The following is a 16,324-nucleotide window of genomic DNA, read 5'->3' as shown; positions in this document are numbered from 1 at the left end:
TAATCCACTTTCAAGTTGAAGCTTGCAGCAAGGCTCGAAAGTTTGAAGCATAGACTCGACTAATTAAATTTCAGTGGCATTAAGTCACTATGTAGCAAACAACGCCATAAGAGTTCATTCATTCGGATATGTATACTCGTGAGACGTACTAGCATTCTGATTTATGAGGCCTTCAACTCTTCCTTTGCGATGATCAGCTCAGAGCTCTTGGAAATATCAAAAGAAAAATCATTCGAATCATGATATCGAAGGTGCTCAACCTCATGGCGATGTCCTTCCTCTTGGTCTGCGGGTCGCTTTTCGTACATCATCCACCCTGAGATTGGCTGAATGGAGTCCAGCCCAGCCTCTTCTGTTGCAGGGGAAATGGTATAAGGGACCGTCAGAACCTCCCATTCACTAGTAAATTGATATGAATCTTCTCCCTCGTGGTCTCTCTTGCCATCCAACATAGCCCCGCTTGATGTGGCCTGAATGCCAAAAAGCCCAGCCAACATCATAGTCTTATGTATAACTCCATTGTCATTGACGGTGACAGGAACAGAGACGACACCAGATGGAATAGAGTCTGTATCGATTTCGCGCAACAAAGCATCCTTCAACCCTGATGACGAATGTGCATCAAACTCTCGGGAGCCGACGGGATAGATTGGCTCTCGATGAAGCAAGTCTCCCTCTTCACTCCAGAAACAGAAGACCGAAACCCAGCCACATAGATATTCCGGGCCACTACCCATACACTCCTTATGGGCACACCTGCTCCAGAAATCGAGTACGTCGGGGGCTTCTGGATTGTCAAAGCAGGCAACAAAGTTATTGAGAATTGGGCGAAGAAGCTGGGCAAATCGGGCTGGCTCGTCTCCCAGTTGATACATCATGTCAAGCCTTTCTGTAAGTTTTTGCCAGTCCTCTCTTTCTCCTAACAAGGTAACCGAGGGTATTCCACACAGCAACATCACTGTATAAGAGAAGTATTTCTGCATGGAACCCATCATCAAAATTGCCGCGACCACATTGTCCGTCTCAGTTGTAGTGCTGAAGTTTGGCATGATCCATGTTCGTAGGTCTTCAACCAAGACATTCTTTTCAATCTCCTCGGTCATATACATAGCCACTTCGCCAAAGTCAACACTATGGATCGTTCCCACATCAAAGACTTTGAGCTCTTTCTGCCCTTCGTGTGCCACAAAGAGGGATCGAAGTTCTTCGCTATGCGCATTGATAAAGAAGGTGAGTTGTGTCAAAATAGAGAACCAGACATCTTCAGGTCGAATAATCAAATTATGATGGTGGCTATAGGCGTCAAAAATGGACCAGACGAATCCGTTATCAGAGGCGGAGACATGAGAATCGCGAAAAGAGCTTTGGGAAAAGGAGCTCTGAATTAGATTTTGGCTTTGGCGTTGGTCTTTCGGGGAGGAGCGTGCTAGTAGTTCCTCGGCTGTGGATACATTCCGCTTCTCCCATTTGCGAGGTGGGTGTGCGGCTGTTGTGAGAGTGATAGGCATATCGTTTCAGGGGAGCTTTCACAGTTGCTTGAAGATAGAGGATTGTGTATGGGGTGAAGATTGTGAATGGTGTGGGAATAAGTGAAGGTATCCCTGCAGTATAAGTAAAATAATTCAGCAGGCACTACCTAGTACCAGCCCCCTCAGTGGGGCAAAAAACCCGGGTGATCCAGTCCGGCTGAAAGTCTAACCTTGGAACTTGAAAGTGGGGGTAGCACAGCCTGTACAGGTATGTCGAATATTTGAACACTCCAGGGCTGTATATTGTACCTGGATAAAGTCCGTAGGTAGCCTGTTGCGAAAACATGGATGCATGCATCATCGAGTTTCCACCTGGGTGGGCAGGCAATAATCGCCTATCTCGTAAGCTGAAAAAAATGAAAAAAAATGAAAAAAAATGAAAAATGAGAACAAGGCATGATGGCTCATATATTATTAGCAGGGAAGTGCCCACTAGGTACCGTAGTAAAGTATGGGTGTATCTATTGGCCAAGTCAAGCCTGAGAATGACTGGGTTCAATGAGGATGATCGAATGATTGGGCATCATAGCCCCAACAAAGTCAAACAGAATTGATCAGGCACAACCTTGGAATGGAATAATAAAAAGTCGAAAGTAACTGAAAGTATGAATAGTATTTTCCAAAGTTCTCGATTAATCAGTTAGGAAACCCTAGTCAAACCAGTTGATTCTTTTTGTTTTAGTATGCTATGCTATTGTTATTGACCACTCAGTTAAATAACCTAGGGCCATCCGCTTGAATTAAAAGCACCCTAGGTACAGTGAGATGCCATATACTGACTTGGATGTGATTACTTAGCGAAGAGGGGAAGCTGGAGGTGGAGTAGGCAACAATGCGATGTGACGTGGCTGAGCAGGATACATGCATATAAGCCCTCCGTGCATCTCCATGTATAAGATTTGAAATGAGCGTCCGAGTCTTTCTCCCTCTCCACATCTAAATACATTTAGTGGTGACTATACCTGGATCAAAAAGACTTATACAACCCCAACGCAGATCCAGGGAGGTCACTACATCAAGCACCTAGTCGGTACGCCCCAAGAAAATAGAGTGGCGAAGCAGTTGTTAGTTGGTTTACCAATCGACTATTTTCTCGATTATCATATTTGCTTTTCGACGGAAACAAAAATGCAGTCAAAGATACTCAAACTAGGCATGCGAAGCAACGCAGCCACTGCAACGCAATCCGCAGATCTCCTTGAGCGTGCTGCGATAGAGAACAAGCCTGAGGTTATCGTCGAACTAGTTGAGAAAGGGACTGATGTTAATAAGAGACTCGCAAATGACTGGACGGCACTGCACATTGGCTCTGCCCACAACTACTCGAATCTCGTGGGTAGATTATTGGAGCAGAATGCCGATCCAGAGCTGAGTCTGCCAGACGGATCCACTGCTCTGCACATATCCGCTTTAAATGGTCATCACCAAGTCGTCGAAGTGCTCTTAAATCATGGAGCCAAGCCCGATACAAAACGGGAACATGATGGCTTAACACCTCTGCACCTTGCTGCAGCAAAGTCCAGAAAACAGGCGCTCCAACTGTTGCTTGAAGCCCAAGAGAAATATGGCATGGATATTGACCAGCCAGCGAAAAATGGTGCAACAGTCCTGGAATGCGCCTGTCAAAGCAGCAGCTTGGAATGCATAGAGATGATCGTGTCTGCCGGTGCAGATGTTGATGCCATTGTAGATTTACAAGGGCGGACACCGCTCATGATTACTGCAACTACGGATAATTATCAAGTCGCAGAAATCTTGCTCAATGCAGGTGCTGAGATTGATCATGTCCATGAGCACAATGGAATTCCCGCAGTGACGGTAGCTGTATTTTCCGGAAGTCTGAAAGTGCTTGAAACCCTTATCTCAAGAGGCGCGAACCTCGACCTGATGGGAAAAAATGGATATGCACCACTCCGGGCAGCAATCACGGGAAGTAATTCAGAAGCAGCCATGATGCTGCTACGAAGCAGAGTCAAGGTTAACACACAGTACGATGACCATCAAGTGACAGCTCTGCATCTTGCAGCCTCGCGTAGCCTGTACAATGTGGTCGGGTCGATCATCAAAATGGGAGCGGATTTAAAAGCACTCGACAAGGATGGCGACCCTCCTCTCCAGTGGGCTGTTCATCGAGGGGACCCTAAGATGTGCGAGATTCTGCTTTCTCATGGTGCTGAAGTGAACAGGAAGAATGAAAAGACAGGAGAAGTGGTACTTCACTGGGCCGTAAGAGCGGGCCATATAATGGTAACGGAATTCTTGCTTGCAAATGGAGCAAATGCATTGTTTGTTGATTTGACCCAAATCAAAAAAAGCGAGGATGCGGACGAGGAAGACTTTGAGATTTGTAAAGCCCTTCTTGAGACAGCCCCTGATACAAGTGATCAGCCAGATGGAAAGCGACCAGGATCACCGACTCTTCCTAATCCTGAAGTGAAGGGTTCTGATAACTTACTCCAGGGAGAGAATGTGAATGTCAAAACTCCAATCGGTGATTCAACAGAGGTGGTGCCGTCCGCAGACCAAAAAGATCTTCCTCCTCAGATTGAGTCATCCAAAATCTCAAATAGCTTTCCCAAAAATGACGATGAGTCTACTGTTGAACCCTCCCTAGATGCATCGTCTCGCAGCGAGTTGCAGTTTTTGCTGCCAAATGGCACCACCCTGAAATCTTCAGTTGAGAAGTCAAAATCTGAAGCCAGGCAGCATCTCCGCATCCTCGAATCAGATATCAGATTTTCGATATACCGGGCCAGGAGGAAGCAGCAGAAAGTATCTTCCTCAAGTTGGGGAACGCATTGTATCACACTGGTGTCACTTGTGACGGCCCTCTTTGCACAGATAAGAAGATCTACATCCAAGGAATTCGCTTTAAATGTACATACTGCGAAAACACAGACTTTTGTCTCGCCTGTGTGAGCAGCTTCCACAACAATCATCATGCTGGTCATCCAATGATCCGGTGTCTGCTCCCAACTGACTTTCAACTGATCAAAGAGATCGATGCCGATTCAAAAAGACAAGTCATTGAGGCTTCTGGAGAGAGTTCCACAACAGTTGAAGATGTAATTCACATAGTGTACGGAGTGATAGACATGGAGGACCTCAAATCGCAGGCTACGTCCGTTTCAACCCATAGTATCGAGCCTGCTGAGCTGGATGAACTGCTAGATGACTTAGCCCCAGTCTTCTTCCCAGTGATACGTCCCACTCCGGGACACGCTCCTGATATCCGAAAACCTGGCATTATCAGAGATGAGATTGATAAGCCGGAAGGTGTACATTCCTACAAGATTGACGAAGTTGGAAACGTCAGAGTCAAGCAATATCATAAAGATGTTGATTTGAAGACAACCCCAAGAGAAAACGATGTTTTGTTGCATCATCAAGATCCAGACTTGATGCTTAAAGTTATCATGGGACAGCTGCAACATTATCACTACGAACAGGACAGACAATTTCATCAATGGGCAACTGAAGGTCGCCTTGTGACACGCCTGATAGATATCGAGCCTGGAGACTTGGACGATAAGATGAGAATTGCGATACGTATCGTGGACTTGAAACAAAGTCCTCATTACAAGGCTTTGTCCTACACCTGGAAAGAGACAGCATACGAAAGAGCTATTCAACCACAGTGGTCACCTGATGATGTTGAAGCGGCTCGAAAAATGGCAAGGGTTCTCCATGCTGTCTACTGCGATGACCCTTCGGGAAACGAGAGATTCCTCGAAATCAATTGCGGGCTTCGAGATGCCCTGCGGCGGTTTCGCCATAAATCTGAAACAAGGACATACTGGGTTGATCAAATTTCAATTAATCAATCAAACCCTTCGGAGCGTGCCTATCAAGTCTCTGGAATGCAGTTCTTCTTTAACCGAGCAAGCGAGGTAACACTCTGTATTGGGGAAGAAGAGAAAGACACAAGTGAAGTCTTTGCTGTCCTGGAAACGATTGCAAAAGAATTCAAGAGGCTTGGTTTCCCACCTAATCCAGACCAGATAGTGGCAAACCCTCAGTCGAACTTGCCCCCCTTTGAATCTCATGTTTGGGTGTCTGTTCTAAACCTGTTTGATCGGCCCGTTTTCAATCGTTGTTGGGTTATCCAAGAAGTGGTTACTGCCCAAAAGCTCATTCTTTATTGTGGAAGCTTTTGCATCGAGTGGGCAGACCTATCAAAGGTCGGTCAAACACTTTGTCAAAAGTCTTGGTATCCGAGACTGCCACAGGGCCGACTACGAAACAAATATACGGGGCTGATTACATCGTCGTCCGACCCTCAACCACAGGGCATCGAAATGCCTGGATTCAACACTGTGGTGGTGATGAATGATCTCCGGGATCAATTTCATACTCTCAAACGGAATCCTTTGGAAAGTCTCCTCTACACCACCTTCACATTTGAAGCCTCAGATCCTCGTGACAAGGTGTATTCCCTCCTTGGAGTAAGGAGCGCAAGAATTTCATCCAGCGATCCCCATTGGATCAAAGCAGACTATGAGAAATCTGTCAATGAAGTGTTTCTCAATGCAGCAAAGGTTTGCATTTTAGAATCATCTTCTTTTGCAATCTGTGGCATAAACAATGGACCTTCCAGCAGATCAATAGATGAACTTCCGTCCTGGGTTCCTGATCTGACAGCTAAAGGCATCGACCACCTGACATCATTTTGTCGACCACATCCATCCAGCCCATATAGTGCTTGTGGGGATATCCCCATTATTACTGCATGGCCGTACGAAGAGCATCCTGATTTGCTGGTCACATCTTCATGCAAGATTGAAACCATCGCCTCTGTCTCAGAGCACTTCTTTGAGGACATGGAAAGCTTTTCAAATCTTATTATGGAATGGAGTTCCATGGCATCACGTATCGGGCCACGGTACCCTACAGGGGAGTTCACGCCTGATGCTTTCCGCAGAACATGCGTCGCCGATGTCACCGGTCCATATCGTTATGGCCCAATGCCCGAAAGGCTCAATATTCCCTTCATCAAGTTGATTGAGAGGTTCTTCTATCATCATATTAGTGTGGAGGTTGATCGCGGAGAGAAAACTTTGGATGATATCTTGAGTGAAAGCTGGAATCCGGTGATAACAGATCTGATGACAGACCTTTTTAGGATGGAAGACGCATTGAAATCAATTGAGGAGGATTCCAACGAGGGGTCTTCTGCTGATGACGTTACAGCTGGTATCGCCAACAGATTTGGCATGCCAAGCTCACCCATTGATAGTGCTCTTCTGGAGGATATTGTGTTGGCCTGAAAATCCAGACGTTTCTTTGTGACGGAAAACAATTTTATTGGTCTTTCGTCCAAGGATATACAGCCCAGGGATGAAGTTCATGTACTCGGCGGCACGCGCGTACCATTTGTTTTGCGAAAGGTTCATGCTGTGGAGGGATCGGACAATGAAAATCATCTACAGGCAGGGAAACTGGTAGACCAAGACTGTTTGGGACTGTATCAAATGATTGGAGAGAGTTATGTCCATGGTCTTATGCAAGGTCAGGCTTTAGAAAGAGATGGCGCAGAGTGGGATGGGATATGTCTTTGTTAGAACTTAAACCTTGGAAGATTTAGGCTTATTCTCATTATTAAAGTTTTTATACCATGATAACAAAGTAACTGATGATAAGCTAGGTGATTAAAATTCACTATGGAAAAATGGGGTTTGACCTAGCCGTTATAGGCCCCTATACCTAGGCCTGATCGGATGAAAATCAGCCCGTTCGGTCACTTCTGACTAAAATGATTGCTATCATAAAGGAGATCCTACAGGATTCATTAATGAGTAGTTTGATTTAAATCACAAGATTCATAATGCCAGAAGCATATCCATTTCGTTTCCTTCAATAGCATATCGATCTTTTGTTTCAATAGCAATTCACAAAATAAATTCCACTCAACATGAAACTTTTCTATAAAAGATCCAATAATGACGCTTTTCGAATTGAGACTTTAACACTTGGACGAGAAATTCTCATGCTTTTCACTATTTGCTCTGCGCAGGGCATGGTTCAAGCCGCTCTCGCCCAGAGCTTTATCCCTAATATTGTGATTGGAGAGTCATTTCATGCCAAATCTCATGATACAGCATGGTATCCTGCAGCCTATGGACTGACATGTGGTGCCTTTATGCTGGCGTGCGGCCGCGTGGGCGACATAGTTGGCCACAAAAAGCTTTTTGTAGGAGCTTGGTTTTGGTTTTCTCTATGGAGCCTCATTGCTGGTATTTCATCTTACACTGAATCCCAGGTTTTCTTCGATGTTTGCAGAGCATTCCAAGGAATAGCCGCCGCTGCATTGGTTCCGTGCTCCCTGGCTATTCTGGGGACGATATACAAACCTGGACCACGAAAGAATCTTGCCTTTTCTCTATATGCTTCTGGGGCTCCGATTGGTTTTACTCTTGGCGCTGCTTTTTCTGGGCTTCTTGCTGAACTAGCAGCGTGGCCTTGGGCATTCTACATCAGTTCTATAGTTTGTTTGATCTATGGATTGCTGGCTTTAATTTCTGTTCCAGATTTGCACATACACTCTGCACAGGAAAAGGGATCATTTGATTACAAAGGGACTTTTATCATCATACCTGGTATAGACTTGGAACATCTTATTCGCAATATTCAAATGTGGCTAATACAGAAATAGGGCTTATTTTGCTGAATTTCGCTTGGAACCGTGCACCAGAAGTGGGATGGGCAAGTTCACAATGTATTGCACCACTCATCATCAGTCTATTTTTGATTACGATATTTTTCCCAATTGAAAAGAAGGCTACACATCCTATCATACCTGTCGCTGAGATCGACCGCAATGCGACATGGATTCTTCTCATCGAGGGACTAGGGTGGTCCTCCTTTGGAATACTCTGTTACTATTCCATCAACTTCATCATCCATCTCCGTGGCGATAGCATGCTTTTAGCTGCTGCGTATCTCGCTCCAGTTCCCCCAGCGGGTCTCGCTGCCAGCATCTTGACATCAAACCTTCTTTCCTGCCGGGTAAATCCCGCGGCTATTCTGGCTTTCTCACTTATATGGTTCTGCGTTGGCAACATCATCCTTGCAACCATGTCAGTTCATCAGAGTTACTGGCTAGGGATATTCTGGTCCTATTTGCTCAGCCCTTTTGGGATGGATATGAGCTTTCCGGCTGGTACCATTATTCTTAGTGACCTCATGGCTCCCGAGAAGCAAGGGATTGCGGCAAGTCTGATTGCGACGATTGTTTATTACTCCCAAAGTCTGGGACTCGGTTTGGCCGGGGTGGTGGAGAAGGATGTCGCAAATGGTTCTGTCCTGCAAGGTTATCGTGGTGCATGGTACCTGGCAATAGGTCTAAGTGGACTTGGGCTCGGAGTTGGAACTGTGTTCGCATTAGTCTCAATGTCAGGAGGCAATCCGGGATTTTCCTTAAAAAAGAGAGATCACAAATCAACTCAAGAATGCCCTGAAAGCCAAAAATGATAATTCAGAACGAATGGCATTTAATGTATCTATTCGCATTGGGCGTAACATGAATTTGTGCAGTCATTGGATTCCATGAGGCAGACTTTGGATTCATCAATAGTATAGTACACATAGAGTGATGAACAAACTTCAAAAGAGCCCACATGTGCATGAAAGTACATATTTTCTAGTCAATGTAGTCAGAAATGGTGCACGATTCACCCATTTTGCGACGGGAGTTTTTCATCAATGAACATGAGTTCATAATTGATTTTCATCAAGGACCTGTGAAGCGGCTCCTTTTAACCAGTCAGATTGTCATAACGACACGTAAAGCTTTTCGGATAATATACTGATTGGAAACTCTGATAGATGATAGCGGCTAGCTGCTTCTTTCACCGGAGTCTAATTAATCGGAGCGTGCTTCTTAAGCCAGTCGTCCAATACTACTGTCGCCGGGTAAGTAGGATCGCCGAGTCGGAGCAGCATTTGTATATGCCCTTCAAAGCCTTGGCCCTCAAAGACGTACAGAGCTGTTTCAGTACCTGCGGCGTTGAGTGCTGTAGCTAGCTCGACTGCCTGACGAATATCACCCTGCCTTTGGACATGAAGGAGCAAGAAAGCACCGGCATTAGGCGCACGAGCGTGGTAAGTCGGCGACATCGCGCGCAGTCGCTCCAGATCGGTACCTAGTGCGTGTATGGTGTTCTGCGCTACCGGTCCAGGACTATCGGTGATCTCGGCTGGTATATTGTAGTTCGAGCCGTCCAGCGAAATAACAGCTTGCACGACATGGATGCTGATTCCTGCACGATCCAAGTACTTTGTGTCAGTTCCGAGTAGGGTAACAACATGTGCTCCGGAGCTATGTCCCGTCAGAATGACTCGATGAGGATCAAAATGAGCTAGTCTAGCCACGTTCTTGAGCAAGAAGCCCAAAGAGTTAGCAACCTCCTGTACCTGCTCTTCCACAGTCACAGATGGAATAAGTGTATAGTTGACGGTAGCGAAGGCATAGCCCTCTTTAAGCAGATGATAAACCTTGACCGAACCAATAGAGTCCAGATATGTCCCTGATCGCCAACTGCCTCCATGAACGAAGATGATAACTGGAGCCTTGGATGATTTCGCCGTCCATAAGCACACACGCTGGGCTTCCTCATCCCCATATGCCACGTCGATACCACCGGTGGGTTCATCTGTGTTCATGTCTGAAACGAGCTCATTCGCTCGGGCTGCCGTGATGTTGTCTTCAGAGTCTGTTCTTTGAAAGATATCCAGTCATGTGATCTCCTTCCCTCTGGCTGCTATCTCGATGGGAGGAAGGTCAGGAACGGTTGAAGAATCAACCGTGACACTAGCGGCACATGAGCTGGCCTCGAAGCCGGTATTGGTGTCCATGATCTTGGTTGACGAGATTGACGAAGTTGTTGACGTACAAGTCAGCAATACCCCCTCATTCCTGCAATGTTAGCCTTATCTATAAGGCTGCAACAGACTAACTAGTAGCCTTGGAGCTGCCTAACATAGCTAAGTAATTCACGGCCAAGTGGCCATCAATTGATGATGAAAAAAGAGGATAGCGGCACTTCTATATAAGGTTTGAAGACAAATTGCAAATTCTCTGAAGTAGTCCTGATTCATGATTTTAAATCTATTTGTACACTAACGATACGCTTCATATAAACACTCAACCCAAGCTCGTCTAGTATAACTTAGATGTACTTGTAAGGGTTCATGATGCCATTCTGAAAGGGGAAAACTGATATTAGCACACAATTGACCGCCTGAGGTATAGTACTGTGAATAAAGGAAAGATAAATTACTCACCGGATCATAAAGCGCCTTCAGTTGCTTCATCAACTTGACCATTGTCTCATTCTGGCTGTAGCCAATGAACTCCTTCTTAGCAACACCAAGACCGTGCTCAGCACTGATACTACCGTTGCGCTTTTGGATCCATTCATAGACCCAGGGCTCAATGGCCTTCTCGACCTCCTTGTTATACTGACGCACTGAAACATTCAGATGCAAGTTGGAGTCACCCATGTGACCGTAACCAACAACCGCACGCACGGGGAAAGAGTCATCATCACCGACGAAGCCCATCTCGGTCAGACGGGTCTTGCAGTCCTCAACCAGCAGGTACAGATCAGACAGAGGGATGGAAACATCATACTTGTAGGTACCACCGAGGTGGCTCAGAGCCTCTGTAATACCCTCACGCCAGCGCCAGAGAGCCTGGAACTGGGTCTCATCCTGTGCCAGGACACCGTCAGCAACAATACCGTCGCTCATCACACTCTCCAGGAATGATTCCAGCTTCTCCATGTCGTGCTCTGCATTCGAGCCGCTGGTCTCAACCAAGCAGTAGAACGGGTACTCGCCCTCAAGAGGGTGCTTGTTACCAGTAGACTCGATGACCAAGCCCTGGCTACGACCGTCCATCAGCTCAAAGGCAGACAGGATCTCGGAGAGTTGACCCTTAGCAGCCAAGTAAGCCTGCTGGACCTGCTCGAAGCTCTCCAGACCAAAGTACGCAACATTGACAGCCTTGGGGCGAGGCGGGCAGATGATAGAGACCGCAGTCACCAAACCAATAGTACCCTCAGAACCAATGAAGAGCTGCTTGAGATCGTAACCGGTGTTGTTCTTGCGGAGGGTGGACAGAGCATCGACGATAGTCCCGTCCGGCAGGACTGCCTCGAGACCCAAAACAGTGCCGTGAAGACTGCCGTAACGCAGCAGACGCAGACCACCCGCATTGGTGGAGACATTACCTCCAATGTGGCAGGAACCCTTAGCACCGAGATCAAGGGGGAAGAGGTGGTCCCGCTCGGCGAGATACTGATCAGCGACCTCGAGAATGACACCAGCGTCGGCGACAAGGACACCGGAGGCCGGGTCAAAAGAGCGAATCTCGTTCATCCGCGAGGTGTTGACGACAATCTCGTCGAAGACAGGTACCGAACCACCCACCAAGCCAGTGTTTCCACCTTGAGGCACAACGGCCAGCTTACGGTCATTGCAGTATTTCAGTACCTTGCTGACCTCCTCTGTGTTGCCAGGCTTCAGGACCAGCTTTGTGTGACCACGGTACTTCCGCATCCAGTCTGCATTGAAGGGCTCGAGGTCGTCTGTCGCATCAGTGGTCACGCCATCAATGACAGCGGACTCAGAGCCGAGGAGCTGCTTGAAGAAAGCGACATCTTCAGCGGAGATTTCGCCAAACTCGGGGTTTCGCTTGAGGTTGGGGTAGGCGTCGCTGGTGTACTTGATTTGCTTGTCGGCCCGGACAGTGGAGCTAGCGCTGAAGCTACGCAGCACGGTGGCACATTGTGATGTGGGGAGGATGGGACGGAGGGCGAGACGAGGACGCGGGAGTCGAGCCCGGCGCAGAGCCGCAGAGATATTCCGAGCACCAGACATGTTTTTTTTAACGGTAAGAATTAGGGAAGGAGGATAAAATTGGGAGGAAATTAGGAATTTGAGGTTAAATTGCGCAAAAGTGGAGATCCCGCTCCGATCTCCTCCCGACGGCTGAACGATTCTTCTTTTTAGTGCTTTTGTTGCCTCGGTGATTTTCGGCTTTTTGTCGACACATATTGATGATATTATTAATGGAAGTCTGGATCATTCAGGGTCTTCACAAGTATCAAGTCTCGTTTCTTTGGCTTGAGAAGTCCAAAACTGACTAGTGACTGCACATAGAGCCGACTTCAAGTTCCCATTATCACACTTAAAATGGAGTAATTTTTACTCAATTCCTTATTTTCGACTACTGGTAGCAATCTATTTCAAGTTCAAGCTTGAGGTTCATTTGGGATTTTCTATCATTAGACAAACTCCCTAGTTTTATGTATAATGACAACTTGAACATTTCTACTAGTACTAGGTAGACTATCGAGAGTACAACTCCATAATGGGCTGCCTTCACGTCACCACCAGGACTTCAAGTTCTAACATTTGAATATGCAAAAGATACTACAGAAGGAATTTCGCAGTTTATTGATCTCAAAGTTGTTGTGTTCAAACCAATTGGATCAATTGAGACAACGCAATTCTACTTTGTACTGAAGATCAAGCTGCCAGGGACAACTTTAATTGAGGTTAATTCAATACATTGACACCAACCTCAAACATTGAATCACCTAGTATATGCCAAATGGCAAACTTGAAGCTTCAATACTTTTCAATTGATCAAAGCTGAATTTCTCTCACTGTACTTACTCCAGTCCTAATGCGGCAAGCAACAACTGGAGAGTCGGTTACGTCATGGTATGATAGCGCCCCGCAAAATACCACAGGAAATTCTCACCGACGACAAGTCCTAGAGCTTCTCCTATACCTGCAACAATGACTTCTGTAGTTCTGGTTACCGGTGCTAGTGGCCTATTGGGCCGCCAATTATTCAATATCTTCCAGCGCTCCGGGGTTCTTGTGGTAGGACAAGGATTCACTCGCGCTAACCCGCCTACTATCCTGAAAGCGGATCTGGAGAAGAGTGAAGATATCAAGGTTCTTTTTGATGAAGTAAAGTGAGTGATTCCCAAAATGAAAGCTGGATATTACCGAGTGAAACCTGGGGGAATTGCAGACTAATGCTATGACTCTCACGGTGAAGACCCCAGATCGTTGTTCACTGTAAGCTCCTAACCCCTCCATTCTAAACCCAACCAAGCTAACCGTCGGACCCGTAGGCGCCGCAAACCGATTCCCCGACCTGTGTGACAAGAATCCCGAGCAAGCTCGCAAGGTGAACGTTGACGCTACTCGTGCATTGGCCGAAGAGTGTGCTACTCGCGGAGCTTTCCTGATCTACATCTCCACCGACTACGTCTTTCCGGGAGTGGAGGGTGAAGCACCCTACGAGGCAGATGCAGAGACCAAGCCACCAAACCTGTACGGTGAATTGAAGCGTGATGGAGAAGTGGCCGTCCTGGAAGCTACCAAGGCTACTGGTCTAGGTGTTGTCCTCCGTGTGCCGGTGCTATACGGAACCGCCAAGAGTAACTCCGAGAGCGCCGTGAATACCCTGGTGGATGCTGTTATGAAGGCGCAAGATGCAGATGCCGGCGTCAAGATGGATGACTGGGCTCAGCGGTACCCCACCAATACAGAGGATGTGGCGCGTGTCTGTCGAGACATTGTCATCAAGTACATCAAGGAGAAGCAGCACCTGAAGGAGCTCCCGCATATCCTGCAATTCAGCTCCGAAGATCGTATGACCAAGTACGAGATCTGTGAGAAGCTTGCTCAAGTGCTCGGTTTCCCGTTGCCTGGTATGATTCGCAACAAGGAAGGGAATGATCCAAATGGTGGTGTTCAGCGACCTTATGACACCCATCTGTCTACCAAGGCACTGAAAGACCTGGGTATCGATGTTAGAACTGTCGACTTCGTGACATGGTGGTAAGTCCTCATCCTATTTTCTTCTGTATTGTTCAATTATTCACCGCTAATCGTTGATGCAGGCGACGAGAGCTGGGTGCGTATAGGAAGTAGATTGTGATCGCAGAGAAAGAGATTGAACATCTATGGCATGAACAGCCCGCCGGCATGTTTTGAAAGTGGGATTATTAAAAAAAATGAATAGAATATTACTTTGAATATCAGAGCCTCTTGATATCATTCTAGAGGTAAATACTCAGACTCTACTGCAGGTGGGATTCTTGTAGAAGGATACATGAGTAGCTCAAATTTGAAGTCATAACAATAGCAAAGTATAGGATGGGGAAAAGAGCAGTTGCTGATAATCAGGTTCAATTTTCTTGGCCAAATTGGACTTGCACGTCTGCTATCTCAGGAATTGGATTTCATCATCCTGTTATCTTCGGCTCGTGGCGGGGGCTTTGAATGATCCTGTCGGATCCATTAACATCAACCGGGCACTCCCATATGTATTACAAATCAAAACGCGCCATCATGAGATGGATATAAAATAAAAAAGACTAGTTGATGCAAATTTCTCCGCACCAAATTTGCTTTGTAATGCTTCAATTGGTCAGGCAAGCCAAGGGGTATAAAATGACTGGTGTAGCTTTCGCTTTGCAGTCAAGTCTCACCACCCCTCAACCCCTCTTTCACCCCACCATAAGCACTCAAAAAATGTCTGGCATACAGAAAGCTGTTATTATTACTGCGCCCAAGACGGCAGAGCTCGTCACAGATCACCCTGTGCCAACTCTCCTGGATGACTATGTCCTTGTGAAAACTGAAGCAGTTGCCCTGAACCCCACGGACTGGAAGTTTGTGGCTAACAATTCCCTTCCCGGTTGCCTGGTTGGCTGTGACTATGCCGGCGTGATTGAAGAGGTTGGCAAGGATGTCAAGAAGGACTTCAAGAAAGGCGATCGCGTGTGTGGTTTTGCCCACGGCGGCCACAGATTGCGCCCCCAAGTCGGGGCTTTTGCCGAGTACATCCTCGCCAAAGGCGATGTGCAGATGCCGATTCCCGATATTCTTAGTTTCCAGGAAGCCGCCACACTAGGCGTTGGTACCGCAACTGTTGGACAAGGCTTATACCAGAGCCTAAAGCTTGCATTGCCGACCTCGCCGTTGACAAGCCCTGAGCCACTCCTTATCTACGGTGGTTCCACGGCGACCGGTACACTGGCTATCCAATATGCGAAGCTATCAGGGTATAAGGTACTGACGACATGCTCACCTCACAATTTTGAATTGGTCAAAAACCTTGGTGCCGACGAGGTATATGATTATAAGGATGCCACAACAGCAGCTGCGATTCGAGCTGCAACAGGTGACAAACTGAAGTTTGTTTTCGATACAATTTCCACACCAAGTTCTGCGGGATATTGTGAAGCTGCGCTGTCCACTGAGGGTGGTGAATATAGTAGCTTATTGAGGATACCGGTCGCTCGCGAGAATATAAACAGTCGCGCGACTTTGGGATATACAATCATGGGCGAGGATTTCATGCTTGGTCCTATGCGCGTCCCGGGTAAGCCTGAGGACTTTGCCTTTGCGCAAGAGTGGCTGCCACAGGCATTCAAGTTCCTAGCCTCGGGTCAAGTTAAAGTGCATCCTTTGAAGGTCAATCCGGATGGCTTGAAGGGTGTCCCTGAGGGGCTGAACTTGATGAAGGAGGGTAAGGTTAGTGGTGAGAAGCTTGTTTATAATGTCTCGGAGACTCCTTAGGAATCGAGTTAGCAGCTCCTATACTCAGAGACTCGCTCTTTATCTGTGAGACTTGTGATCGCGATCAGTCTGAGGAAGAAATCCCAGGACCAGCTTGTACTGATGCCTTTTCTCCCTGAGAATATGAAGATATGTAGAAGCATCCACTCCGTTGTACTGCATTCTATAAATTACTCCAATATTCT

The 16,324-nt window shown here is 46.8% G+C and overlaps 8 protein-coding genes across 8 annotated transcripts; 5 read left to right on the top strand and 3 right to left on the bottom strand.

Annotated features, from left to right (window-relative positions):
- Window positions 1-161: 161 nt before the first annotated feature.
- Window positions 162-1,508, bottom strand: N7483_002882 (DUF4419 domain-containing protein; the record flags this gene model as incomplete). Its single annotated transcript, XM_057086319.1, has 1 exon — window positions 162-1,508. The coding sequence occupies one exon, from the start codon at window positions 1,506-1,508 to the stop codon at window positions 162-164; it is 1,347 nt and encodes a 448-aa protein (XP_056952468.1).
- Window positions 1,509-2,657: 1,149 nt separating this feature from the next.
- N7483_002881 (ankyrin repeat domain-containing protein) lies at window positions 2,658-4,448 on the top strand (the record flags this gene model as incomplete). Its single annotated transcript, XM_057086318.1, has 1 exon — window positions 2,658-4,448. The coding sequence occupies one exon, from the start codon at window positions 2,658-2,660 to the stop codon at window positions 4,446-4,448; it is 1,791 nt and encodes a 596-aa protein (XP_056952467.1).
- Window positions 4,449-4,624: 176 nt separating this feature from the next.
- On the top strand, window positions 4,625-6,796 carry N7483_002880 (uncharacterized protein; the record flags this gene model as incomplete). Its single annotated transcript, XM_057086317.1, has 1 exon — window positions 4,625-6,796. The coding sequence occupies one exon, from the start codon at window positions 4,625-4,627 to the stop codon at window positions 6,794-6,796; it is 2,172 nt and encodes a 723-aa protein (XP_056952466.1).
- A 644-nt stretch (window positions 6,797-7,440) lies between these two features.
- Window positions 7,441-8,999, top strand: N7483_002879 (MFS transporter; the record flags this gene model as incomplete). Its single annotated transcript, XM_057086316.1, has 2 exons — window positions 7,441-8,125; window positions 8,176-8,999. 2 exons carry the CDS (start codon window positions 7,441-7,443, stop codon window positions 8,997-8,999), a joined length of 1,509 nt encoding a protein of 502 aa, XP_056952465.1.
- Window positions 9,000-9,386: 387 nt separating this feature from the next.
- On the bottom strand, window positions 9,387-10,190 carry N7483_002878 (alpha/beta hydrolase; the record flags this gene model as incomplete). The annotated part of the gene is made up of 1 exon (XM_057086315.1): window positions 9,387-10,190. One exon carries the CDS (start codon window positions 10,188-10,190, stop codon window positions 9,387-9,389), a length of 804 nt encoding a protein of 267 aa, XP_056952464.1.
- A 506-nt stretch (window positions 10,191-10,696) lies between these two features.
- N7483_002877 (FAD-binding oxidoreductase) lies at window positions 10,697-12,410 on the bottom strand (the record flags this gene model as incomplete). Its single annotated transcript, XM_057086314.1, has 2 exons — window positions 10,697-10,729; window positions 10,812-12,410. The coding sequence occupies 2 exons, from the start codon at window positions 12,408-12,410 to the stop codon at window positions 10,697-10,699; spliced, it is 1,632 nt and encodes a 543-aa protein (XP_056952463.1).
- Window positions 12,411-13,337: 927 nt separating this feature from the next.
- Window positions 13,338-14,486, top strand: N7483_002876 (dTDP-4-dehydrorhamnose reductase family protein; the record flags this gene model as incomplete). Its single annotated transcript, XM_057086313.1, has 4 exons — window positions 13,338-13,519; window positions 13,606-13,625; window positions 13,682-14,393; window positions 14,456-14,486. The coding sequence occupies 4 exons, from the start codon at window positions 13,338-13,340 to the stop codon at window positions 14,484-14,486; spliced, it is 945 nt and encodes a 314-aa protein (XP_056952462.1).
- A 603-nt stretch (window positions 14,487-15,089) lies between these two features.
- Window positions 15,090-16,139, top strand: N7483_002875 (zinc-binding alcohol dehydrogenase family protein; the record flags this gene model as incomplete). Its single annotated transcript, XM_057086312.1, has 1 exon — window positions 15,090-16,139. One exon carries the CDS (start codon window positions 15,090-15,092, stop codon window positions 16,137-16,139), a length of 1,050 nt encoding a protein of 349 aa, XP_056952461.1.
- Between the last annotated feature and the right edge of the window lie 185 nt (window positions 16,140-16,324).

Source organism: Penicillium malachiteum (assembly GCF_028827825.1).
Source record: "Penicillium malachiteum strain IBT 17515 chromosome Unknown utg000001l:1.0-8184562.0:1.0-8186909.0, whole genome shotgun sequence".
Lineage (NCBI taxonomy): Eukaryota > Fungi > Ascomycota > Eurotiomycetes > Eurotiales > Aspergillaceae > Penicillium > Penicillium malachiteum.
The sequence above is the reverse complement of the archived record's forward strand: the minus strand, read 5'-3'. Positions and strand labels throughout refer to the sequence as shown.